This window comes from Lissotriton helveticus, chromosome 2_1 (genome assembly GCF_964261635.1).
Source record: "Lissotriton helveticus chromosome 2_1, aLisHel1.1, whole genome shotgun sequence".
NCBI lineage: Eukaryota > Metazoa > Chordata > Amphibia > Caudata > Salamandridae > Lissotriton > Lissotriton helveticus.
Genome location: NC_136059.1, coordinates 1,561,080,738 through 1,561,108,407, shown reverse-complemented (window position 1 = coordinate 1,561,108,407; position 27,670 = coordinate 1,561,080,738). Strand labels below are relative to the sequence as shown.

The following is a 27,670-nucleotide window of genomic DNA, read 5'->3' as shown; positions in this document are numbered from 1 at the left end:
ATGGGGAGACTTGGGGCTAGGAAAGCGAAAGAGGGAGACAGTGAGCAGAAGGCCAGCTCAGTGGTTGTAGCAACCAAGCTGCAATAAATAAAGATGAGGATAGCAGGGTATCATAAAGTCAGCATTCAGATTACTTCCAGTGCATCCAGATGATTTGCCTCTTTTATGGATTCAGTTTGGAAGAAAGATCTTTATTGACAGAGCAATGCCTCTTAGGCTGCTCTGTGTCACGTGCCATTTTTGAGATGTTCTAATAACTTCTTGGTTGGGTGAAAAGGCGAGTAGAGGGGTCTGAGCAGGTGCTGCACTACATTGGATGATTTCCTGTTGGTAGGCAGGAATAGAAATCATAAGAAATGTGGTCGCTGATGAAGGTTCTTGGACAGGACTTTGGTGCACCTTTGCCCCCAGAAACATCGGAGACACCATCAATGACCATTATATTTCTGGGACCTAAACTGCACTCCATGGCGTCTAGATTACCACCAGAGAACTTGGTGGAAGTGAGGCCCCTGTTACAGGATATAGGGTTTATGAAGAGTGTATGGGCTGCCACCTGATAGATTCAGAAAGCACTTGTTTAAAATTGGTGCAGTGACAGAGCTTATTAGATTGCGTTGAGGTGAGAACAGAATGAGAAGATTGGGTAGATGGAAGTCTAGTAAGAAATGACATTTCATGAGGCAACAGAAGGAGGTGAACAATAATGAGTTTTTATTTCCGCAATGGGTGTCTGAGGGTACACGGATGAAAACATGCTGATTTGTGGACACCCCAGTTTTAAAGTGAGCTGGTGAACACACTTTCACACAATCTTATGGTCAGCAGTTGGTCCTGTTTGAAGATCGGTAAGGGACATTTAGAGTGTGGGGGCTAAAGATAAAGGCTGCAAGAATTTGCGAGCTCTGCTTAATTTGAATAAATTGGCCTTTTCTCCAGAGCTTATGCACCATGAGTATTTCTTTCTCAAGACGGGCCATGTGCAGAGAAGAGGCAACCACTGGGTAATCCTGAGGAGTGGCGGGCATAAGCATGACGTCAGAGACCATTGGGCAGGCCAGTCATTGCATTAATGCACATGCACCAAGGGAAAAAGTTATTACCTCAGTGTGACGCATAGTTCACTATTCTCTCTGGTACATACTTGGAAGGTTGTTTCAGAAGCAGGCTGCATGGGGTACATTGTTGTGCATGTATATTTTGCCACTGGAAGTAAGCAGAAGGACAGTGCTCATGGTAAGGCAGGGGAAGAACTGGGAAGATTAGGAAAAGAGAAACACAGGGAAAGAAATGATCATTGAGGGAACAGAAGCCAGCCTGAGACTAGAGATTCAAGCTAGCATGGAGTGAAGTTGACTGGGATGCAGGAGTAAAGAATGAGAAATATAAAGTTAATAGTTACAATTGTTAGAAGAGTGTTCTGTGGAGGGAAGGAGACAGCAGTTGCTCCTGCACTAAGGTGGACGGGCGCTGCCGGACTGCATTTTGAGCAGTGGAAAAAGGAAAAATAAAATGATAAAAACGCTTTGTTATTATCATTTCATTTTTCCGTTGGCGGGCCGGTTTATGGGGCGGGGCTTGACTGTGTTACAGCCAGCAAGGGGAGGAGTCGCGGGCATGTAAGTGTGCATGACGGTTTGGCCTGTCTTCTTGGGCCAGCCAAACAGTCATGTGCACTTTGCATGTGCCTCACCAGGCTGAAATACACAGCCTGGTGAGGGACATGCACAGGCTTGCACCGCCTGTCTGAGCACCAAACCATGTCACTCAGACCAATCACAACGCTGCATTAAAGCACTGTGATTGGCTTTGGGGAGTCTGGGTGTGCTTTCTGCTTCTAGCAGGAACAGAAGAGGACGATGTGAGGCAAGGCTGTGGATTGGCGGTCCGGCAACAAGGTAAGTAGTTGGTAATGATTAGGGGGGAGGTGGGTTAGCGTTTAGTATTGCAACGTTGGTTGTGAGACAATTAGAGTGTGTTGCCAAAGCCGAAGCTTGTAAGGTGTTGTGAGCTCTGCCTTCTCCAATAAAGCGGGTTTTTCCATAAAGCATAAGCGACAGAACTACCTCTTCTCCAAGGGGGGGAAGTGGGTGGGGGAAGAGTGATACAGGGTGTATGTTGCTCCTGAGTGATGAGGCATGATTTTTCCAGCAATTAATCAAAGACAAAAGCATTGTCCTCTGCCACGTACAAACAGTACCGCAAGGTATGTAGTATGGAGGATCCATTGAAGGTACTATGGCACTTGGCATGCCTTTCTACTGACAGCTCAGCTCCGCAAAAACAGGTTAAAAAAGTCAGTCCTTTTTAAAAGGATTGCGAGCCATTCCTGCTGGACCTCTCTCCCGATAATCTTAAATGAGTTGTGGAATGCATACAGAGTGCTGGATGTGAAGCAGAATATATGGGTGATCCCCTGTAACACATAATGGGGAGCGCTCACTGCTCAGGTGAGAATCAAAAAAATGACAAAGCGGTCTTCTGAACCAGCAAATCACAGAGCACTGCAACTTTGTTTTTCTTCAACATATGTTACATTACCATAGAAGGATACCAACCCAACATATCAGACAACGGTGAACCGGTTTAGTGTAAACAGGCTGCGGCGAAGGTCAATGGCGGCTCTCCTTACCTGTCACAATGGGGTAGGACTGTGGCCCAGGGACGCTAGCTCCAATATCCACAGCAGTGGGACTGCTTAGGCTGGACTTCATGTCATCTAATCCACCAGCTAATGAGGCCATGGCTGAGTATTCGGACGACTGCAAAGAATGCATACAATTGAAGTCAACAGCAATAAATACACATATATTTACAAAAGCAAAAACTCAGAATCATGGTAGTCACCTATGGTAACTTATGCATAGCCAAAATAATTTGACTGAAGGTACACATGTTATCACAACAAGAACAGTTACTACACCTATGTTGTTTGAGAAGTAACCAAATCTAACTTTGTCGTAACTTGGCAACCTCTGGAAAGCATAACGAGCGGTGAGAGCGATAGTTACTTTTTATCGTTTATTTTTTATAAAGTAGTGTAATCTATTACCACTGCTCACTGGGACATCCCACCTTACTGCTGTTGTCTCATTCTGTAATATAAACCATTGTTTGTTAGAAGCTTAATTGCCTCTTTGATTACGTAAAGCAGATGTGCAGTGTATGGGACTGTTATGTGGACTCATTTAGAACATCACATGAGCTGTGTTTAACTCTCCAGAGCCTTCCATTTCATGATTTAACTCTGGATTGCTCTCCTCAGGCAGTCCACTGCCGCTCTGTGGTCTCTAATCATTTGGTTATATTTCACTGGCTGCCTATTGCTAAGCGTTCCATTTTCATGTCTTTTCGACTATGCCACCGATTGGTTCATGGAAAGGACCCTATCTATTGGTGGATGAAAGGACCCTATCTAGCTTCAATAGCGTTTGCCCTGTACCTGGCTTCCAATACACCACAGCCAGCCGGTTTCATTCTGTGTAGCATTCGCCGCATATTGAAAGGCTTTGAGCTGGTGGTTTCCGGTGCTCGGCACTGGCACTTAATTGTCAGCACCACCTCTTATGATAGTCTGAAACATGGTGGCGCTGTTTGTATAATTTTAGAGAGGAGCACAACTACAGTTGTTTGTTAATCAAAAATACAGTAAAAATGACTAATACTTGCCTTCCAAGCCATTCTTATTTCTGTGGGTGCCTGGAATAGTAGGCATTGTCACACTTGGAGAAGTGTGCTGCATAGTAGTTCTATTGGTACTGTCACTGGAAGCACTGGCAGGGGGAAAGGGAGGTGCAAACTGCATTGGTCTCTTGACAAGGGCCCGGCACTTATTTTTTCACAAATTACACACTGCGGACATTGGTTTTCTTTCCTCACTACCAAATCCTGCAATTCGCTTCTCTTTTTAAATCTGATCTCAGTCTAGCCATCTTTCTTTTCAGAAAACTTTAAAACCTAGCTCTTTACCGCAGATCTATAGTACTTTCCAATAAAGAATGGTGAACCTAGTACAAAAATGCCTTTCCTTGGTAGCAGGGTGATTTAAAAAATAATATCTTGCATTGGCATTTTCTTTAACAAAATGTTGATGGAGCCATACGGTACACTTTCAATGCATTGTTATGACGGCTGTTCCTGCCAATATAAGAGATGCTCACTGGGGCAGAAGACATCTCTAAATTTGGAGTACAGTTACTCCATCAGGGCGCCAGAGTAAAATACTCCTTCGCCCTCTAAATCAGGCCTATAATGTTACCTACATTGTAATTCAAGCATGCAGGTGTTGGCTTAGAATCATCTGCAAAATTCTGTAGATAACCTATTTTGGGGCACACCTTATTGTTTGTGTTGGACACCTTATTGGTTGTTATTACAAGTAAGTTTAGTGCTACCATGTTGCCATCACAAGTGTGATCACAGACCGGCCATCTTGTGAATTTTTCTCACCGTATGAGGAGGAAGCGTGGCTATAAAGGGGGCAGGGCTTAGTGACAAGCACAACCGAGATACTTCTAAATCTTCAGCCTCTCCACGACAGGACTCCACCCCTCCCACAATGCTGCCCCATTTCCCCAACCCCGCCAAAAACTAAAATCAAAGCTTTTGAGGGTGCGACCGATGTCCTGGCAAGGTTTCACACCTCGTAATGGACATAGGCTGAGTTAAACCTCTTAGTAATTAGCTGAAAATCTGCTGTCTGCGGGGTTTCCTGTGAATCGGGTGCCCACTGTGTGATACCGGCTCCTCATTGGGTGATTGTGTGAAAGGAGTCGATAACGTGTGACACACGGTGGCACCGTGTGAGGTAGCAGGTCTGTGATAATACTTTGCAAATAATCTATAGGGGTCTTAACTAATAGGCCGGTTTTCTTCTTTTCAATTCTATTGAATGGTAGTGACTGCATTTAGGTATATGGTCCTGATGATAACCTTGCTAGATTTTGAATCATGAGATCGAAACATCGGCGATCAGTATACAGACAGAATACCATGGAGCGTTGCTCCTCCTGATTTGTAGTGGTTAGGTTTTTCCATACCCAGTTTTTCCGGCTGTGGGAGAACCCTACCTGATTTTTCCGGTGGTATCTCTTTAAATATATATATATTGTATTTCTTCTTTTTATACAGACACATTAGTTTACATGTACAGATAATCACATGGCATGTGCATAGTTTCCAATGATGTATAAATTGGGCCAATTACATCTTCACGAAGCTTAATTATTGTCCATAAAGAGTGATACATCTAGAAGACAAAGTCACATACACCTGGAGTCTGTACCCACATTTATGTGTACTCAAGGGAGTTACTCGTAATGATATGCAAAGATATAATGTATTTACTATAAACTAATCACATTTAACAAACTATTATAACCAATTTGGTGGTGTGTCTCCCAGTGTCATCTGACCTTGTGTTTGTTAGGGAATATGGGCTAATCTAGTTTAAACAAATCCTGTTGGAATATGGGCTAATCTAGCTTAAACAAATCCTGTTGGAATATGGGCTAATCTAGCTTAAACAAATCCTGTTGGATACGTGTGTTGTTAGTGCGTTGTGGGGGGCTCCGCGGGGGAAGAGTCCATTCCAACGTGAGGGGGTTTCAACAGAGTGATGGATCCCTCTCTGCTCTTGCTTCAATCCTGCTCATCTGGTGATCCTGTTGACCCAGAGTTAGCTTCCTGTTGGTCTAATACCTCATCCTCTCCTTCATCTACATAAGGTTCATGCCTTGTCTCCCATTCTCTCAGTACCTCTGTCCAGAGCTCTGCCAGTGGGCACCTACGGATCCCCTTTGCATCTTTCTTCAGTAATGCTCTTGGTTCTGCTTTAGCCCAAGTGTCAACACTATTCTCCCATATCTCTATCCGTGGAGTCGTGTGTGATTTCCAGTGTTGCACCACTTGTCTCCTCGCCACAACCAATGGAAGATCAATTAATCTGTTGCCTATTTTTTTGGCCTTTGGTCTGGGAAACAGTCCAAGTAAGCCAACAACCTCTATTGTGATCGGAAGAGTGTGCGCCAGTTTTTTTTTAATCATATCGAGTACCTTCTATCTGAATTCCCTCAGGTTCACGCATCCCCAAGTCATGTGAGCAAACCCCACATCCACCACTCCGCATCTAAGGCAACACTGTGTTGCGTCGCCTCTTATGATGTTCAATCTGTGGGGCGTCAGATATGCAATGTGCACATAATTAAACTGTATCGCCTTAAAGTTGAAATTTCTGGATACCCGTCTGGGAATATCAAGCACCTTGCTCCATTCTTTGTCCGTTAGTACTCTCGCTATAATCTCATCCCATTTCTTACGGGTGCGATCTAGTAGCTTCTTAATTGTGTCCAGTAGGGACCTGTAGAGCAATTTAATCAAGTGCCTAGCCGCTCTCAAGGTTTACTGTTTGGAGTACCCCATTTGTTGGCGGCTCCAGGGAGGTGGTGTACCATAGGTCCCTAAATGTCTTGGTCAGTAAGTAATACATCAGAAATTGCCCATGAGGGAGATCAGTTTGTGGCATAGGATCATTTATGGATATTAATGCCCCCATGTGAAAGCAATCCCCCACCGTAGTAATCCCTACAGCCATTCATTTTGTAAGCTTGTGTTTCGTGTATAGAGTAAAAGCCAACCAGTATGTTTTTTTGATAGGTAAATTGTGTTGTAGTTTTTGGGGAGACATTATGGGCCTGATTCACATAGGTAAACCTCCACTTTTGTGTAAGTTTATTATTGTTTGATATTCACAAAGAGATTTACGAGTAGTATCTTGGAATACAAAACAGGTAAGTTGGGAGGAGGGCTCCTTTGCTGAACAAACTACTTGAGCAGAGATAAGCTGTACCCTGAAAAAGTAGTGTACAAAAGAACTCAGAAGATGAAGTATGTTTTGTAATGGTGAATTTATTGCACAGTAGATACTTTTGGCAAAGTTTTGTTGCATTTTTAAGAAAGTCTATGTGTGTGCTGTCTTTATTTAGTGAACACAAAAAAGCCCTAAATCCAATACCTTGTTATCGGGACAGCAGAGTAAAAGAAATGAACACACCAGGGTGAATAGTGACTATAAGACATGCTAAGAAATCCAAATAACAAGCATGTTGTAAACAAAAAAACTATAAATCAACAATTATAGTGTCACAATGCCAGCAAAGTAAATACTTCAGAGAACACACACTGGCTCTCAATTAGAAGGTATCTGTTATGTCACATCTGCAGTCCAACAAAATAAATACTTGATCCCACCACTACAGCCTAGAGGGTACACCATAGGGGGCAATGTAATAATAATCAAAATGGCATGGGCTAGATGGACAGCTCATCCAAGTGCTGGCAAACCATAAAACACACATTAAAGCCAGTGGATAAAGGGGGCCCACCCAACGTCCACTGGCCCTCGATATTTCTTACTGTACTTCTTTGAAGAATTGATGATGTAAGATCCTCAACACAGTTGAGAATGTCTGTACCTAGGCCTAACAAGCATTGGCATAGCCAATAGGTCTCGCTTTTGGGACCTTATAAGTATTTAGTTATGCAGCACAATATCCTTGGTGCAACAACATCAACTGTTGCATGGCTAAAAACTTACAAGGTACCAAAGGCGAGACCTATTGGCTATGCCAATGCTTGTTTTTTGCTGTGGGGAGAAGAGCAGACCTTTACAAATCCAACACAGAGCACCCAAACAAAATACAGACAAAGCAGCTTCTATTTCTGAATGAATATGTGTGCTGGTGCATAATCACTGGTGAATGCTTACAATATGAAAAGATCCGTACAAGAATGAACAGGAAGTAAACAGAGAGATTTTCCAAACTGGAACCTAACACCCCTGGGGTTTGACAGCGACAATATACACTTCTTGTTTACTTGTTCTCTATATAAACAAGCCTTACTTACACCTGTGTGTAAAGTGCTTGAAAGGGACGTCTGAAAGCTCCTGATGGAGGCAAGGGGTACATGGTGCAAGTTGGACATTCCCTGTCCTTTGGGTGCAGCCTGGGGGAACATGTGCCAATTCCCAGCGATGGCAGCTTCTTGCGTGTGCCAGGCGGCCTTACTTGCAGCTTATGCCTCTGGATTCTCAGCACACTTGACACTGTGTCATATTTTGCCAGCTCATTAAGTACACTTGCTCTTTCCCAGGAGTGATTGACGCATTGGGCTCTTGTCGACAGATCATTTTTGGGCTTCGGAACATTAACTAAGAGGCTTTGGTGGGCGAGACGAGAGGGATGTTGCTGTTCATTCCATACATGGGTGTAGTGCTTCAAATCCCATATTCTATAAACGCTGGTGGGTGCACTGGATGCCAGACTTTGCCTTCTCTTCAACTTGTTAGATTTACCTTTGTTAACCCTGAGGGCAGTCAGTAATGCCTCTAAGGTGGTTGCGTGACCAACTCCAACTCCATTGAACTGGCATATAGCAGTTGGCGACCCAGCAAATGTTTTAGGAGCTTTTTGCATTGGAAAAGGCCCGCCCCAGGTTGGTGAACATTCATGACCGTTGTGAGGCTTGCGCCATTAACTTGACACGTGCAAGATTCTACAACCCCGGTGTTGGGCCTTGCAAAGACTTGCTGCAGTTATGCCGGAGAAGTGTTGTGCCCGTCCCGGTGGACTCAACTGTGACTGCAGAGCCTCTAAGGTAGGGGGCACTCGCAAAGTGCTCTAAACGCATTAGACTACAAACGACACACCACAAATTGAGGAAAGCGCCTTGTTTTACAGTGCGCACGGTTATCTCATTAGTCTTGCCTCCCATACACTATGTGCAGGCCATATAAAATACAGCAGGCAGGCTAATTAAAATAGGACAGATCCCATCTTCAGGACCGGCCTCCCAGTATAACATGTTTTCTATTATTAGCAATGAGCCTTATCTGCTCCCCTCCCCCCAGACACCCGATCCCCACAAAGGCACCTTGCAGCCGCCGATGCAACAGCAAGCGCTTCACGCGATCACAACCAGTGATTTGTCTGCGTGGTGCTCGGCGAGGGCCTTCGGCGGACATACATATTTTTTTTTACGTGCCCAGCGCGTGTAAATTACAAGACGCTGGGGGTGCTTGGCGGAGCGGGGTGCTTGGCTTGCCTGTGCTCAGTGGATAACCCCGTGGCAGAGCGGTGCCACGGTGGATGACGGATGGCACCAGTGCCTGCAGTACCAGCTCTCGGGGGCCCTCCCAGGGCAAACAGGAAGGCAGTTGCGCTCTCGAGACATCAGACGTCATGAGCCTGGCCAGCAGTGTTCCATCCGGAGCCCAGCTACCCCCTGCAGTCATTATTATTATAGCTGAAGGCAACCTTCGTCTAGTGGCAATTAGCCTTCAAGCCACACACGACTACTTAGTAGCCATGCGTAGGGTGTCTGCTGAAGCCACACGGACTGCAGCGGGGCTGATATCTATATATTCACAATTAGTATACCAGCTAGTGCTGCCTTTCTGTGGCCTGGCAAGGTGTTTGGGAAGCGCTACACAAATACAATTACAATAGCACCCACGATTAACCTTCTAACTAGAGCATAGCCTTTTATAGTCAGGAACACCACTCAGGCGAGCCCGGAGTTTTACCTCTGACTAGAGTCAAGCTTTCCCTAGCTGTGACTACCTTCTACGGCCACGCCCATTCTTTCAGCTCATGCCAACACTGTTACAGTATTGAATGGAGCAAAGCTTGGCTAATAAAAAAACTGCGTGCCTCGCGTTGAAAGTTAAAAAAAAAGATATGGGAGAGGAGGAGGCAGCAGGGGGGGGGAGAGAGGAGAAGGTCTGCAGCTGTTTCCCTTGCGGGAGCGAGCAGGAAGTTCACACCCGCAAGGGAATCACCAAACGTGCACGCGTTGCATTGAAAGCAATGCAACGCATGCAAGTTTTTGATTTCAAGAAGTCGCTTTCCTATGCAACGCATGCACTCTGCGTAGGCGAGACCTAAAAAGGCACCAGAGAAGACAGCAGTGCAGTCCCCATACAAACTCATAAGCTTCTTTTTACTCACTTGATTTCTGCCAGCAGATATGACTTCTTGTGACTGAGTTTTCTCCTGGGTCGTCAATTTTCATGTTGGAAGGAGAACTTTCCAGTCACCATAGCAATGACTATCCCCACTGAGGTTAAGTATGACTGCAATTAAATGTCTTATCGCAATAGGAAAAGCTTAATTTTTCTTCGGTGATTATCAAACTGGTAAAACAAGAGGCACTTACAGTGTGGTTGGTAAGGGGTAGCTTTGTCAACATTCTCAGTCAGAGTCAAAATGTGGCAGTTGTCTGAAGATGCCAATTAAGAAGACAACAGCACAGTACACTGTGCTATTCAGTTTTTGCAGGCCTTCCAATTTTGTGATAAGAGCTTTCCTTGACAGAGACACTGAAATCCTGATTGACACTGTTACAACAATGTTCGTGCACTGCTCTCTGACCCAGTGTCATTTTGCTGCTGTATCTCTTAAAGGTCCCTGGGAGGGAAAGCGTTATTTTTTATTTGTTTTTTGTATGTGGCGCTTTATATAGCGCAAACTCGACCTGAAGGTATCAGAGTGCTTTCCAGGAGCACCAGTTGCATTACAGACGGACACATTAATTTTGTTGGGCACAGGGAGATTGGGTGAGTTGCCCAGAATCACAGTATGTTGAGCGTCTCTGCCCAGACTCGTACTGGGTTCCCCAGCTTCGAGGTCCTCCGCTCTAGCCGTTAGACCACATACTCTCCCCGGGGGTTATCTTGGATACCAGTATTCTATTCATGGAAACACAAAAATGTTTTCTTTCTTACAGGACCTAGTTAGAGTACCTCACAAGGATTTCCTTAGCAAAGTATCCGAGGTAATAATGTCCGTGTTTTTTGCATCTTTTGTGTAAACTTGTTCTGTTAGACCTGAAGCTTCTATGTGGCCACAAATACAACCCAGAATTCAAGAGCTATTTTTGACCTTGTTGCACTCTCGGTACTAATGCAAGATGGAACCAGGGAAGGGCCTTGATTAGTGAACTTTTGTCACCACAGCAGATGATTACCAAGTCCTCCACTTCTTGAAGGCACAGTTGGAAATTAGTTCAATGTAGAGCTCATTGTGGTTATTGATTGGAAAATGCTGCATAAGTAATTCTATTCTTTCTAAGCTAATTAAGTTTGTTTCCTCTCAGATGAAGTATATTTGTATGGAGACGTTCTTATTCTTCAATCATAGAATACTTTTATGGGAGGACTATATTTGTGGCCCCCTATTTATCTATGTCGTTATTTCGTTTTTACCTATTTATATATATAATGATGTTTAGTATTTGTAGCCTGCCAACATCAGAGAGATGTGCCAGACTGCTGAAACCTAGTGAGAGGAATTACCTCAATTTTAGCAGGGACAATTGAGAAGGGGGAGAGGTGCCATTGGAGTTGGGGGCGTGGCTAAACCAGCCACGATGGCGGACGTGTTTTCCTGAGGCTCCGAACATGGGCAAGACAATCGACACACATCCACAGCGGTGGGCTCTTAAAATCTGCCACGAAACACCCATGGGTCACCCACCCTGATCCGGTGCTTACGAGAGCCATATTGGAGCGAGAGAAATACAGCAGAGCAGTCAAAAAACAAAATCTTAGATGGGGAGGCACCTGATTCTAAAATGCCAACCTCAGAGACTTGCCGCAAACAGACAGGCCGGTGTTGGAGCATCTCTGCGGAGCTGAGAGAACAATGGAAGACCCTCACTGCCACGGAGGAAACATCGGAATGCGAGGAGGCACCTGCAGCCGGGTGAGGTGCCTTGATGCTGTGACGAAAGGAAGGAGGCCCCGATGACAGCCCTGAGACTGAGGCGGATGGACACACTGAGGGGGCAACGAGGACGAGCGCCGGAGGCAGCGATAAGCTGGTGAGGCCTGTGGTAGGAGGACACGAGTGGCAGAGAGGCGAGAAACAACCCCACCGAAATCGACACCTCCGTACAGGGCCTCAAGAGGGGAAGAGACTGCCGAGGGTGCTCGGGCCGCGAAGTGAAGGTCCTGGAGCCGACGAGGCCCGGGGACAGCGACCAACTACCACGAGGGAAGCAAGTGACTGGTGAGTCCCCCGTCCCCATGGCCTCTGGGGACCGAGATGAAGATCAGGACGTGAGCTGGGGCCAGAAAAGGACTGAAGAGACACCGGGGCACAGGACGAGTGAGAGGAGGGCCCCCCTTAGAGATCGGGAGCCCCAGATGAACGAAGGAACTAGAAGGCACGGGCCATGGTGCCTGCTGTAGAAAATTGGGCAAGACAGGCCAGGCGCCATAGCGCCTCCCCGGAGGAAGCGCCTAACAGTCACTGCAAGACGCAACGGGGGGACCAGAGAGCATAGCATACCTCCCCAACGAGTCTGAGATACGTCAAGAGGCTACCCTCTAGTCACGTTAGAGAGGGGACACACATTAAACGAGCAGGCAGGGAACCAGTGCGATCCCTTGCAAAAACTCTGGAGTGAAGGACATTACATGGACTGCCCAGAGCACAGGCATGGATGACTACCCCCACCCGACAAGACAAAGAGACGGTACAGGAAAACACAGGGTGGACGGGAACCACCCAAGCCGAACCCCACACAAAACAGGGGTACGGGGTGAAGAACTCTGGACACTGGCACTAAACCCCTTCCTATCTGTAACCATGGGGAGACAACGCACCACAGGAGGATCCCAACCCCCCAATCTGACACGGAACAAATCTCCGGTCCCTGAAAGCCATTATCAGATAATGGAACCCGCCCCCAATACCGCCATGTTGGACAAGTTCAACAGAGTGTTGGCGGCAATAGAACATTTGCGAATCACCATGGAGGAACGCTTCTGATCTCTTGCTGCCGATCTTAACCTATTGAGAGACGATCACAGGAAATTGGTGGATAAAGTCACAGACGGGGAAAAAACCTTCTCTACACTACAGCCCCTAGCAAAAGTGCAACAAGACCCCATGAGAGACCTGCAGGCCCGACTCACGCTGCTTGAGGTCAAGATAGATGACCTGGAGGGACGCTCCAGGTGGAGCGACCTTCGAGTACTGAGGGTCTACCAGAGGGGGTAGAAGGGAAAACCCCATCAACTACATCAAGACCTGGCTTAAATCATTCAAACCACACAAGGAACTGACCGCTTTCTTCTCAATGGAAAGAGCGCATCGCATACCGGCACAGCGGCCGCCCCCGGGCCCCCGCGACCGCTACCGGTCAAACTCCTTCAGCTTTCGGGACAGAGACGCCATACTATGGGCCGCTAGACAAAATGGCCCCATCACAGTGGAGGACAAGCATGTCATGCTTTTTCCTGATTACTCCAGAGTGGTGCAATGTCACAGATCAACATTCCTGGAAATAAAACGACTCCTCCTCCAGAAATGAGTCCAGTATTCCCTACTGTTCCCTGCCCGAATCAAAATCATATACGGAGAATCCACAATCTTTTTTACAGACCCGAAGTACGCCTTAAACTGGGCATAACTGAACCTGCAAGTCAGCCCGGCAGGACCAACGGCTTCAGATAACAATGATGGCCCGCATATTTTCACGCCCGAGGAAGATCCCGACGACTCGAGCAACTCTGATGCAAACTCAGTGACCCCACCCCTGGTCACCCCACACACAGCAGACACACTTATCTGAACAAAGCAGAAAGGGGGTCCACATATAGACTTTCACTCTTGTGCTCTCATGACACCCTCAGCAACCAATATGACTAACCCACCAACAGTTAAAGCCCATTCCGATAATCTAAGCGGTCCCACCGGGCCTAGCCTCCACAGGCAACCCGGTGTTTTGTGCAAGCTACCGCCCCACGATACACTATGGCGTACATGTCAGTACCGGTTTGGATGTGCTGCCGGTTGCAGCAGATCCCCAGAATTTGGTATCACCCTGTTGTAGTTTTTGTCATACCCCACACCCGGGCTCAACCTCACACCCATCTCCACGCACAGGGCATTCACAAACAGCTACATATATGGGCCACACGCATGGCGCGGAAGAGTCAAGTGGGAGGACCCCCAGTCTCACCTCTCCAACCCTCCTATCACGAGGTACATAACCCCTGTGAAATCCATAACAGATAATAAGTTCCTCACACTAAACGTACAAGGGATACACACAGTGCGGAAACACTATGCCATTCACGTGAATATTAAACATCCACAGGTGCAGATCGTGCTACTGCAGTAAACACATCTCACCAGGGGAGAACTCTCCAGGGACGCTGGCGGGGCACTTTTTGAGCCACTACATACTCAGCGTTTGCACGTGTGACACTGATTTGGCTTAAGCTGGGGACATCCTTCCAGGAGACCTACAGAAAGGTAGACACAGAGGGACGATATGTGCTACTAGAAGAACTACTAGACAGCCAACCAGTGCTTGTAGGCAGTATATACACTCCCAACACCGAGCAAAGAAAATTCTGGGAGACCTTGTCGAATGTCCTTGCCCAATTCACGACTTCACCATAGATTCTGGGAGGAGATTACAATTGCACACTGGACCTCTCCCTGGACAGATCCCACCCCCAAAACATTGGAACAGACTGTACAGACAACTGAGTCACAGCTGGTGACTCTGTCGAAGGCGGCGGACACCGACACGGTATCCCTAACACAGCTGACGGAGGCTAAGACCAAATACGCGGAAGCATGCACGGACCTTCATAGATACAATTTCAAATCTTACACCGCCATAACACATAGAGAGGGGGACCGAACCAGAACACCGCTGGCCTGGTTAATCTATCAAAATACAGACACACAACCAATCGCTAGAATAATGAACTCAGCAGGCACCACCACTTACATTCAAACAGAGATCCTACAGGCCTTTTACGAATACTACGTGAAAATATACAAAGCACCAACATCAGACAGTTCAGAATACATCAGCAAAGTCCTAAACCCCCTCACCATACCACAACTGGCTGCCTCTGACAAGACCTCCTTAGACGAACAGATCACATCGACAGACATTAAGAATGCCCTCTGTAATATGGCCCGAAATAAAGCCCCAGGTCATGACGGCCTACCACTGGAATATTATAGTACATTCTCCTCATAGCTGGCCCCAAGACTCGAAACAGATCCCAAGATCCATGCGTGAATCCATGCTTGTAACCTTTCCTAAAATGAACTGGGACCCCCTATTACGATCCTCAAATCAACCAATCACACTGCTCTTATTTGTCTGCAAAATTCTTGGCAAGATCCTCGCAGACCGCTACATAAGGATACTTCCCAATCTTATACACCCTGATCAATGCAGGTTCGATCCTGGGAGAAACACCTCCCAAAATATCCGTAGACTCCGAACCAATTCCCTAATGCTGCATGTCTGATCTTGGACCTGTAAAAAGTCTTCGATACCCTTAATTGGCCATATTAATTCACGGTTCTCCAGTGGGTGGGGATCAGTCCTAAACGTATGACATACACAAGACTGCTCTACACAAAACCACGTCTCGGGTCCGTATAGTCCGTCACATTTCCGCTCCCTTTCAGGTGGCCCATGGAACACACCAGGGGTGTCCGCTCTCCCCCCTCCTCTCTTCTCTCGCAATAGAGCAACTTGCAATCCGACTACGTGAGGAGGGCGAACATTGGGGTATCCTGATAGCGGGTATCACCCACAGCGTGTCCCTATATGTGGACGATCTATTGATATACATACGGGAAAATACAATGAATCTAGCACCCCTATGGGCAACGCTAGATGACTTCGAGCAGGCAGCTGGGCTAGAAGTCAATTGGGCAAAATACACTATATATCCTCTCCATCGGATGTTACCCCACGGGAGAGCCACACCGGGTCGGTCAGACTGGCCTGAAACGGTGAGGCCCCTAAGTACCTAGGAATCAGATTATAGCATTCCCCGAAGGACCTGTATGAAGGCAACCATCGTCGAACACTGAGAGGCACCCGTACTCAAATCAACTTCTGGTGGACCCTACCCCCAGCCCCAATAGGAAGAGTGGCCCTTGCAAAAATGGTGGTGGTCCCCTGCCTCCTTTACCACAATGTGCTGGTAATCCCCCCATAATCCTTCTTTCAAGAACTCAATTCCCTACTAGTATCCCTGATATGGAGGACAGGGCGCGGAAGGGTAGCCCTAACAGCGCTGCAACTACCAGTGGACTGGGCGCCCCATCTTTTGAGGCATACTTTCTTGCAGTGCAACTCCAATAGCTGTCACTCTGGACAGCGGGACGCCATCTGGAGGAGACGGGTATGGACTCAGGACCCCTGACGACCCCAGCGAGACACCGCTTACTTCTACCGGGCATCCAACCGGACCCAACCCATCCCATCCAAGTGACGGTAGCAAGGTCCTGTATGCTACAATTACACCACCTTTCCCGCGACACAAAGGCAAAAGGGTAGCCCTTGTTTCAGAAAGAACTCTTTTTGTAAATGGTATAAATCCATTCAGTAGTTCCTGAGAAAATGTTTTAAAAAGAGGTTGAAAAAAGAATTTTCCATAGGAAACTTTAGAAACGGCTACAGCTGGAACTCCTGAACGAATTACACCAAACTCGGCAAAAAAAGTAGTATAAATCCGTTCAGTAGTTGCTGAGAAAAAAAATAAAAGTTTTGATATATAGAGACGCAGTGGATCCGCGCACTCTCCTGACCACAAGCTGTATTCTAATTGGCTGTCAACACTCCAAACCAGGAAGTGTTGACTGCCATCTTGTGCCTCGGTAACTGAGGCACAAGAAAAGAGAAAAAGATACGCAAAAAACAAGGAAAGGGGGCAGGGTAGAAACACCCTGACCCCCTAGGCCTGCCCACAAGGACCCCCAGGGCCCAAAAAAGCATTTTTCTTTAAAGAAATCCGCCGAATTTGCGCTAGGTGCACAAATCCGGCGGAAAATGTAAAAAAACGAAGCACGGTCTCCAGCGCTTCTTTATTATTTAGCCCCCGGGTGGGCCAAGTCCAAGGGGCATGCTGAAATAAAATTGCGGGGGCCCAGGGGGACCCCCGGGGACCGCCACCACCCAATGGGGCACACTGCCCCCGCAGCCACAGGGACCACCACCCCCAGGGCTTGTTTTTTTAATGTTTGTGGGGCCTTCAAGGCCCCCACAAGCCCCGGGGACCGCCACTCCCGGGGCGTCTTTAAAAAAAATATATATATACCTTTGTGGGGGGGCTCGAGCCCCCCACATGCCCCGGGTACTGCCACCTCCCCGGGGCACTAGAGCCTATGGGACCACCACCTCTCCGGGGCTGTGCATTGTTTGGGAGGGGGGCAGCGCGGCCCCTCTCCTGGAGCCTGTGATGGCCCTGGGGACCACCACCACCCCAGGGCCGGCTTCTGCAGTGTCCCGGGCTGCCCACCCCCCGGACACTGCTATTTGCTATGGTAGGGCGGGAGCCGTGCGGCTCCCACCCTGTCATAGCAAACACTGGTTTGGATTAGAGCAGGAAACCTGCTCTCTCTACCAAAATCCAAACCAGATTGCTTTTCCACACGGGGAGCTGCATGTCAGCAGCTCCCCATGTGGAAAAGCAATGCTGGCTCCCGAGGACGCGGGGAGCCGGCAGAGACCGTGGGGGCATTGGTGCTCCCCCCACGGTACCCAACAAGAGGCCGGGCCCCGGGTGATGGATCCCCGGGGCCAGAAGTGGCCAGGGAGGGGGACATGCGGCCCCCTCCCCATAATACATTTTTTTTTAAACATGCAAAGGCTGGCCCTGGGGGATGGGGTCCCCGGGCCATAAATGGCCTGAGGAGGGGGCCACGCAGCCCCCTCCAAATACATTTTTTTTAAAACAAACACTGGCCATGCCCCGTGGGATGGGGTCCCCGGGCTCGAATATGGCCTCGGGAGGGTCGCCATGTGGCACCCTTCTATTTAAAAAAAAAAAATTTAAAAATAGGGGTCAGGCCCTGGGGGATGGGGTCCCCAGGGCCCATAAAATAGAAAAAGAAGGGGGGCAACACAGCATCCCTTCTTAAAAATAAAAACAAATAAAAAAGAGACCGGCATCGCCGAGACTCAGCCCCTCCCAGCAACACTCTGCAAAGGCATCCTGTGGCGCGGTTTAAGTTGGGGAATTGAATCCCCTTCAATACTGGGGGTCCCTGGGGCCAACTAGCCCACCAGGTACCTCCAGTAAGCGCTACAGGGCTGCGTTGCAGAGAGGTGGTCCAGGCCATGCCTTTTTTTACACCTCTCTGCAACGCAGCTCTGTGTGGCGCTTACTAGAGGTACCTCGTGAGCTAGTTGAACCCCTAGGGACCCTCAGGATTCAAGGCCACTTTATCCCCCAACTTAAAACGCTTGCGTTTGCACAGTGCTGAAGGGAGGGGCGGGGCCTGAGGTGACGTGTGCAAACACACCCTGTGGCGCGTTTTATGTTGGAGAATTAATCCCCCTTCAATCCTGAGGGTCCCTGGGGGCAGCTAGGCCACTAGGTACCTCCAGTAAGCTCCACAAGCCTGCGTTGCAGACAGGTGGTCCAGGCCCGCCCCTTTTTATACCTGTCTGCAACGCAGCTCTGTGGTGCTTACTGGGGGTACGTAGCGAGTGGGCTAGTTGGACCCCAGGGACCCTCAGGATTCAAGGGGACTTAATCCCCAAACTTACAACGCACCAGGGGGGGCGCGTTATCATAGTGGTGGAGTAAGGGGGCATGCCCTTTGTCTACCTCTCACCAATCCCACTGCGTGGGGCTTACTGGAGGTAAAAAATAGGCTAGTTGGCCCCTAAAGGACCCCCAGCAGCGAAGGGGACTTCAATCCCCATCCAATAGCATGCCAGGGAGCGCGTTTGTAGAGTGGTGGGCAAAGTGGGCGTGGCCTGGTAATAGTACTCACCAGTACTGCTGTGTGGGACTGACTGGAGGTAATAGTTTGGTAAGTTGGCCCCCAAGGGTGTCCTTGGGGACCAACTACCCCTCTTCTTACCCTCAGTAAGTACCACACAGTGGGATTGCTAAAACGTCTTCGGAGGCCATGGCCCCCTTTCTCTCCCACTCTGCAAACGTGCCTCGTGGCAGACTACGGGATGGGAGATGAAGTCAAATTTAGTCCTGAGGAGGTTTGGGGGCCAAGAATCCCTCCTGGTACCTCCTGTAAGTCCTACACAGCGGAATTCCTGAGCGTTGGTTGGACGCCCAGCACCCTTTCTCCACCACTCTGCAAACGCGACTACTAGTTAAAGTAGCATATTTCTGCACCTCTGACTTAGAGTAAGTTTTAATCCCCCTGCCCTATTATGTACTAGGGCCTTACAGAGGATGTCATGCTAATCACAGGGGGAACCCAACGCATAGTATTCCCCAGTGTATGTAGGTGTTTTCACTGTATTCTAAGTGTCTTTTATCATAGCTCTGGCTCTAGACCTGGTTAGTCAGAGTCAGTTATCACCAGTACCCGTCTGAAAAAGTTGTGGGCACAGGATGATTTGTCAACAAGGCCTCTTTCTGCTCCTTTGTTGGTTCTTTCTGCACATGTCTTGCTTCTTCCTGAACTTTTCTTCGTCTTTTTTTGACTATTGTTGCTTCTTTCTGCATTTCTTTTGCTTCTTTCTGTGTGTTTTTTCTTCTTTCTTCACATGTCCTACCTCTGTAGGCATAGTTAGAAATGAGCATTTAAAAAACCTTTGAAATTTACTTAAAAAACAATAGGTTTTCGGCACGTTATAGTTAGAAATTAGCATTTAAAAAACCTTAGAAATTCACTGAAAAAACCATAGGTTTCAGGCACGTTATAGTTAGAAATTAGCTTTTAAAAAACCTTAGAAATTCCCTAAAAAAACATAGGTTTCAGGGTTTTTATAGTTAGCTGGAGGTTTCACTCGTACAAAACCAATGAAATTCGCCGTTATAGTAAGTACAGCTAACTATAACTCGCATGCCCGCAATGCACTTCTGATGAGGTCACATATTACATCACTCATGACAGGGTTAGTGACATCACTCATGACATCACTGATGACATCTCAAATGACATCACTCATGACATCATCCTTGTGATTGAGTGGCCGACCTCCTCTCACCCTAATATAACCTTTGATACACACACTCAAAAATACAAACTAACATTTTTAAAACAATGGACATACCAATACCAGTTACAACATACCCATTCAGTAATTCCAAGATCTACACACACATCCACTCATTCACAAACAGTCCTATACAGTCACTCATACATGCACTCACTCATCATATGTACTCATACACCTATACATACTGTTACACACCGCCACTCATCCACAGAGTTACACACACATAGTCACACATGCAACCATTTACTTGCATATACAGTTATACACACACCACCACACTTAATTCTACAGAAACGTACACATACTTACTCTCTTAAACAATCACTTATAGAAACACATACTTATTTATACAGGAACTCTTCCAATCTCTCACTCTCACATATACTCACTTATATACACCAATACTCACATATACTAGTTTAAAACATATGTAGTTACTCATAAAGACACTATTGAGACAGTCATTCACTCACCAACACACCCATACACACACTCATCCACAGTCCTGCACACATGCTGTCTTCTACACATACAGTGAGTCACTCATTCATGCATCTATGCACTAAGTAATACCCCCACTAAACCATACAGACACTTAGACACTCATACTGATACTCAAAATATCATCTAATAACCCATATAGACACTCATATAGCTACTCACCAACCCATGCAGCCACTTATACACAAGGTGAGAGACTGATACAGATATTTATATATTTAAACATTACTCACTAACCTATGTATTCACTAAGATACACTTAATCAGTCAGCTATACATTCAATTTTACACAAACAAAATCCTCCATTTAGACACTTAAATACCCATGTATTCTTCTATCGACCTTGAGATATACATATATAAAACATGTTTAATTTTCAGAAAAACACACATTCAATGTATGATGACATCAGTGATTTCATTTGAGATGTCATCAGTGATGTCATCAGTGATGTCATAGACCATGTCATGAGTGATGTTATATGTGACGTCATCAGCAGTGCATTGCGGGCGCGCGAGTTATAGTTAGCTGAACTAACTATAACGGCGAATTTCATTGTTTTTGTATGAGTGAAATGTTCAACTAACTATAAAAACCCTGAAACCTATCGGCCAGATTCATCAATGTACCGTTTTGCGAGTCCTTAATAGCGATTATTAAGGAATCGCTATTAAAGACTTGCAAAACGGGATTCATGTAGAAATCGCAAAAAATAATTGTGATTTCTACAGCTTTCTTATTTGCAATTAGCCTAAAGGCCCATAGGAATGAATGGGGAGTCAATCCTTATTTGCGATTAGCAATTTGCTAATCGCAAATAAGGATGCGATTTCAAGGGTGACAGGGGTGTCCAAAGGACACCCTGTAGCACCCCTGAAATGTAAATGTAGCCTGATGTTGCGCACACACATGTCCAAAGGACATGTGTGTGTGTAACATACAACTTAGAATAATGCATTAAAGTGCATTTTTCTAAGTTTTCGCTATTTACCACGAAGTCAGACTTCGCGGTAAATAGCGGCCAAAATTGCGAATTCGCAATTTTTAAAAGGTTCATGAATAGCATTTAAGGAATCTCAAACTGAGATTCCTTAAATGCAATCGCACTTTGATAAATCACAATTATTTGCGATTTTTCAAATTGCGAGTTCATGAACCATTGATGAATCTCAAATGCCATTTTTGCGGGCGCAAATGGCCGAATTTTGCGATTTGCACCGTTTGCGCTCGCAAAAATGCTTGATGAATCTACCTGCTAGTTTTTTAGTGAAAAAAAATATATATATATGTATATTACCTACTGGCGGTTGCCAGTAGGTAGTTATAGTTAGGACCTAGTTTCCATGGGAAATCCGCAACATTCTATTGGGAATAACTTTTGCGCCGGTGGACGAATTTTCGCGAATTTCTCAAATTAGATGGCCCGCTCCGCTCTGCTCCTTCCCTGAAAGTTTGGGGGGGGATTCGTCAAGCGGGGGCCGAGATAAAAGGGGGGTCCCAAAATGTGTTTTCCCCATGATAAATTCCATAGGGCGGTTGGACTCACTTTTAGCCCGAACGACTGAATGGATCCCCACCAAACTTGGCAAAATTGTAGGGACTGGTAGCCCGATGTGCCTTTGCTATGTCTCAAGATATGCGCTCCAGAGGATTTAAAATAATTTAGGTTAAAAAAAATATATATATCTATATGCGCGCCCCGGTACGCGAGTACGCGAGCGGAAATCTGATTGGCTCTCGGGTGTCTGTCAACATTCCAAACAGTCCGGAGCGGCCGCCATCTTGTGTCTCGGTAGGATTGAGACACAAGAGGTGGCAAAAACAAAGGGGGAAATGACCATAAGGGGGCAGGGTAGACCCCCCCTGACCCCCTAGGTTTGATGTGGGGGCTATAAAAGGGCCCCGCGGGTAAAAAAAACCAAACGATTTTCGCGGGGGGAGCACCCGGTACGCGCACCGGGGAGCGTACCATGGGTCTGCATGATTAAATAAATATATTTTTTTAAGAACACAGCTCTTTGATGAGAATTGGAGTTAGTTCTGAAAAGAACTTTTTTTTTTCTTCTTTTTTTCTTTTTTTACAACAAAAACAAAAACAGGGAAACTGCTCAACAGGAGCAAAAAAACAAAACAAAATTAGGGCTGGAAATGCAGCGATGGTTATCCAATGCTCGAACCATGAGCAGAACACTTTGTTCCCCATAACAAAGTAACTTATCGCAATATCTGCATTTAATAACGCCTTTATTAAAAGCAGGCTGGATGTTGGGAATCTGCTCTTGTGATTGCTCCCTCCCTGATGCAGTTTGTCCTCCGGTTGAAGTAGAGGCCCCATCACTTGGAGCCTCTCATGCCAGAGCCCTGACACTTTCCCGGGCAAATTCTGGGGGTGCCTCCTCTCCACATGGCGAATCATTGTGGAGTTACCAAATGAATATTTCTTAGTGGGGTCACCCCGTGACAGGACAGTGTGACAAATCCTGCACTCCCCTTTTGGAGCATTTACTTTCTTCTTGTCATCAGGAATAGAAAAAAACTTCCAAATAAAGTGTTCTTTTACTTTCGGGTGAGGAGCCTCTTCATCAAGAAATTCATTGGAGTCATCTTCACTGCTGGATGGTCTGGCAGCCATGATAATCCAAGATTTTATTCCCACAAAGATCCGACAGCAAAAAGGCAGGTCGTGCAGTCACAAAAGTGAAAGAAGAAGTGAAGGAAATGGGTGGGGATTTCATTCTTTGTAAAAAAAACTGTTAGCAACCAATGAAAAGTGTTATGTTCAGGTCAAATGACCCGACGCGCTTACGCTGCGCGCCCCGGAGCGCGCCCGGGTGTGCGCCCGGGTGTGCGCCCCGGGGCGCTTACGTTGCGCGATCGTAAGCGCTCGGGCGCTTCCGGGTGCGCTTACGCTGTGCGTCATAAGACGCATCTCGCGGCTACGCGATACGTCATGATGATGTTTTCGATCGCGACAATAGCGCTAACGGGACGCTCACCGGTACGCGCACCAGGGCGCGCCGCGAGACTGCGTTTACCGGTGAGCGCACCGGTACGCGCACCGGGAGCGCTCCAGGGCAAAAAAGTAAATAAATAAATAAATATAAAAAATAGTATTACATAAATATACAATATAGGATTCATTATAAAATAGAAATTAGCTATTAAAAAACCTATGAAATTCACTGAAAAAACCATAGGTTTCACACCAGTTATAGTTAGGAATTAGCATTTAAAAAACCTATGAAATTCACTGAAAAAACCATAGGTTTCACACCAGTTATAGTTTGCTGGAAATTTTACTCGCATAAAACCATTGAAATTCCCACGTTATAGTTAGTTGGACTCACTATAACTTGCGCGTGCAATGCACTGCTGATGACGTCACATATTACATCACTCATGACATGGTCAGTGACATCACTCATGACATCACTGATGACACCATCCAGTGAATGTGTCTTTCCGAAAAACGAAATATGTGTTATATATGTATATGTAAAAGTTGATGGAAGAATAAATGTTTAAATAAGTGTTTACATGGATGTTTTTAAAAAAAAAAAATTGATTGGTTAACTGGTTTATTAAGTGTATCTTAGTGAATACATATATTAGAGGGTAATGTTTAAGTATGTAAATATATTTATTAGTGTATAAGTGGCTGCATGGGTTGGTGAGTAGCTACATGTGTATGTATATGGGTTATTAGATGTTTTTCTTAGTATCACTATGAGTGTTTGTATGGTTTGGTGGGGGTATTACTTGGCACATACATGCATGAATGACTGACTCTCTGTCACTTACTCATGACATGGTCAGTGACATCACTCATGACTTCACTGATGACACCATCCTTGTGACAGACCTCCTTTCACTGTAATGTAACCCTTGAAACACATATTCAAAAATAGAAACTAAAATTTTCAAAAAAATGGAGATACCCATACCAGTTACAACAACCAATTCAATAATTCCATCATCTGTATACACATCCACTCATTCACCAACAGTTCTATATAGTCACTCATACATATACTCACTCATCATATGTAGTGATACACCTATACATCCTCTTACACACCGACAGTCATCCAAAAGATACTCTGACACATACTCACACATGTAAATAAACTATTGAACATCCATTTATTTGCATATACAGCTATACACACACTACCACTTTACTTCTAAGGAAACTTACACATACTTACTCTCTTAAACAATCACTTATAGAAACACATACTAATTTAAACAGGAACTCTTACAATTCCTCACTCTCACATATACTCACTTATATACACCAATATTCACATATACTAGATTAAAACATATGTAGTTACTGATAAAGACACTAGTGAGACAGTCAGTCAGTCATTCACTCACTAACACACACATATACACACTGATCCACCCATACAGTCCTGCACATATGCTGTCTTCAAAACACATACAAAGAGAGAGTCAGTCATTCATGCATGTATGTGCCAAGTAATACCCCCACCAAACCATACAAACACTCATAGTGATACTAAGAAAAACATCTAATAACCCATATACATACACATGTAGCTACTCACCAACCCATGCAGCCACGTATACACTAATAAATATATTTACATACTTAAACATTACTCTCTAATATATGTATTCACTAAGATACTCTTAATAAACCAGTTAACCAATCAATTTAAAAAAAAAAAACATCCATGTAAACACTTATTTAAACATTTATTCTTCCATCAACTTTTACATAGACATATATAACACATATTTCGTTTTTCGGAAAGACACACATTCACTGGATGGTGTCATCAGTGATGTCATGAGTGATGTCACTGACCATGTCATGAGTGATGTAATATGTGACGTCATCAGCATAATCTAGTACAGCTGACAATTTAGCAGTATAAACTCTTAACTAAGCAAACACAAGGAGATGATGGATGGAGCGCTGAAACTTTTCAGGCACTTACCCACAGTCACAGATCTGGGTTGAATCCATCATCATTCTTTAGCTCACTTCGCCACCCCAGTTCAGATACAGATTTATGCAAATCAGTCTTGACCTTGTGCCTCATGGGAACAGTCTAGCCCGAACTGCCAAGCCTTGTCTTCCCCAGAACGGAAACAAGCATCCTGGGACCGGTTTCGGGCTAACAGCCCTCATCAGTCAGGCTAGCTTGAATCTAGTGACAAAGTGAGTAAGGGACCCACGTCTGGGCATACCCTTCCAACTTAGGGCAAAAAAACAAAAAACGAGGAGATGAAACCGGTCCCAGGATGCTTGTTTCCGGTTCAGGAAAGACCTGGCTTGGCAGTTCGGGCTGAACTGTTCCCAAGAGGCACAGGGTCATGATTGATCTGAATATAGCTGGGTCTGAACTGAGGTGGCGAAGTGAGCTACAGAACGATGATGGATTCAACCCAGATCTGTGACTGGGTGTGAGTGTCTGAAAAGTTTCAATGCTCCGTCCATCATCTTGTGTTGGCTAAACATCAAATCTTAGTCAACCAATGCATTTATTTGCGAGATCATATAACAAGACAACCAGGCCACCTGATATAAGTGCACATCCTGATAGTGAAAGGAGGAATTGGGTCAAATCAAGAGGCCAGCAGAGGATGAGGTGAGCAATCTTCAGGATGGATCGATAGTAGGTTACTGTGCACCCCAAGGGTTGTGGACAAGTTGGATTCTACCAAAAGGTCATGCAGATAGAGCATGGGTCATGTAAACTGCTTAGTATAGGCAGGGATGCAGGTTATATTGTGCTTTGCTTTCTTCAGCAGGCAGCTTCCAGCATCAAGAATAGCTTTTGACACAAGTTGCAGGCCACCCCTGCCACCCACCCAGAGGCCAAGACATGACCTGCCTTATATGCATCACTCATTCACAGCTCTATGTTTTACAGAGTCCTGTAGCAGCAGTTCAGGTACAGGGCAGGAATGGTTTGATTTGCTATGTGAATGGCAGGGCTTTCGTGCTGCTTGGTGCACTACTTATTCTTGCTGCTGGAGACTGTGATGGTAACGGCCACAGAGGCACAATGTGACATGATATACTCCCCAGAGACCATTTTTGCTTTGTCTTCTTTGGTACCATTGCAACAACAACAAAGGTATGACTCACAGGCAGGGTAGCAGGACTTCTTCATATTACATCCACTTACAATATCTCACCCCAGAATTCTAGGATATTACCAATGACTCTTCACTAATGGCCATAGATGTGCACCTCTATACTCAGACGTGACATCAGGTTGTGGTAGATCTTCCTTCAAGCGGTGATATTAGTAGTACGATCTTCCACCAGACGTTCATAACTGGTGCCCGTAATCGTGTAACTTGATTACTTTCCCAAGTACTCTCATTTCCCTTGCTTAGCCGCTATGCAGGGCAGGTGCAGCAGTGTATTGGGACCTGCTGCGGTTATGGTATGTCATATTAAGGAAATATATTAGGTATATAAATTCCTGACCAATTCATGAATTTACAGAGTAACAAATTCATATTTAGTGCTTTAAACAGAAATATGCAAATGAGGCTATTGTTAGGCAAGCCAGGCTCTTTAACAATAACAGAATGTCAGATGATGAGAAGTCCTGCTGCCTGAAGAGAGTGAAAGACTGCCCCCTCTCCTCTCCCTTCTGGCACTGGGAGTAGCGTTTTAGGTGTATAATTGATCTGAAGTTAGCCTTGGTTGGTAACTGTGAAATTTATCGAAATCTATTATCAGAAAGCTTGGCTCCAATTCTGTCGGCTGAATCAAGCAAATGAGCTTAGAAGGGTTTGATTTCAGAATTGACACTCAATGTAAAGGGTGAAGGACTAGAGAGATGACAAGATATTTGTTGTATATTTGTACTTCATTCAATATAGCTACTTGGTGTCAGTAGTCCTTCCTTGGTGTTTCTATCTTCTCAACCTCTCATTGTACCTAAGAGTGTTCTATCGGGTATGTGAAGATTCCAGCCTTGGCAGTTGATGGTCTGGTCAGCTGTGAGGTTTACTGCTCTGCTGTGTATCTTAATAAATCTTTCTTAATAACTTGAAGACGTGTCCCGCTGCCTACCTAATCTACTTACAACAATATTCAAAGCCACAAAAAGCGACAGACCTTCACAACCAGTTGCAAGCATCAGT

At 45.7% G+C, this 27,670-nt stretch overlaps 1 protein-coding gene across 5 annotated transcripts in view; it reads right to left on the bottom strand.

Moving 5' to 3' along the window:
• The window catches only part of PAX5 (paired box 5), a 562,382-nt gene that overhangs the window by 219,667 nt on the left and 315,045 nt on the right, over positions 1-27,670 (bottom strand). For all 5 annotated transcript variants that reach the window (XM_078676527.1, XM_078676528.1, XM_078676529.1 and 2 more), the window contains one exon: positions 2,633-2,762. In XM_078676527.1, coding sequence (XP_078532653.1) covers positions 2,633-2,762 — 130 coding nt within the window. The remainder of the gene's footprint in view (positions 1-2,632; positions 2,763-27,670) is intronic.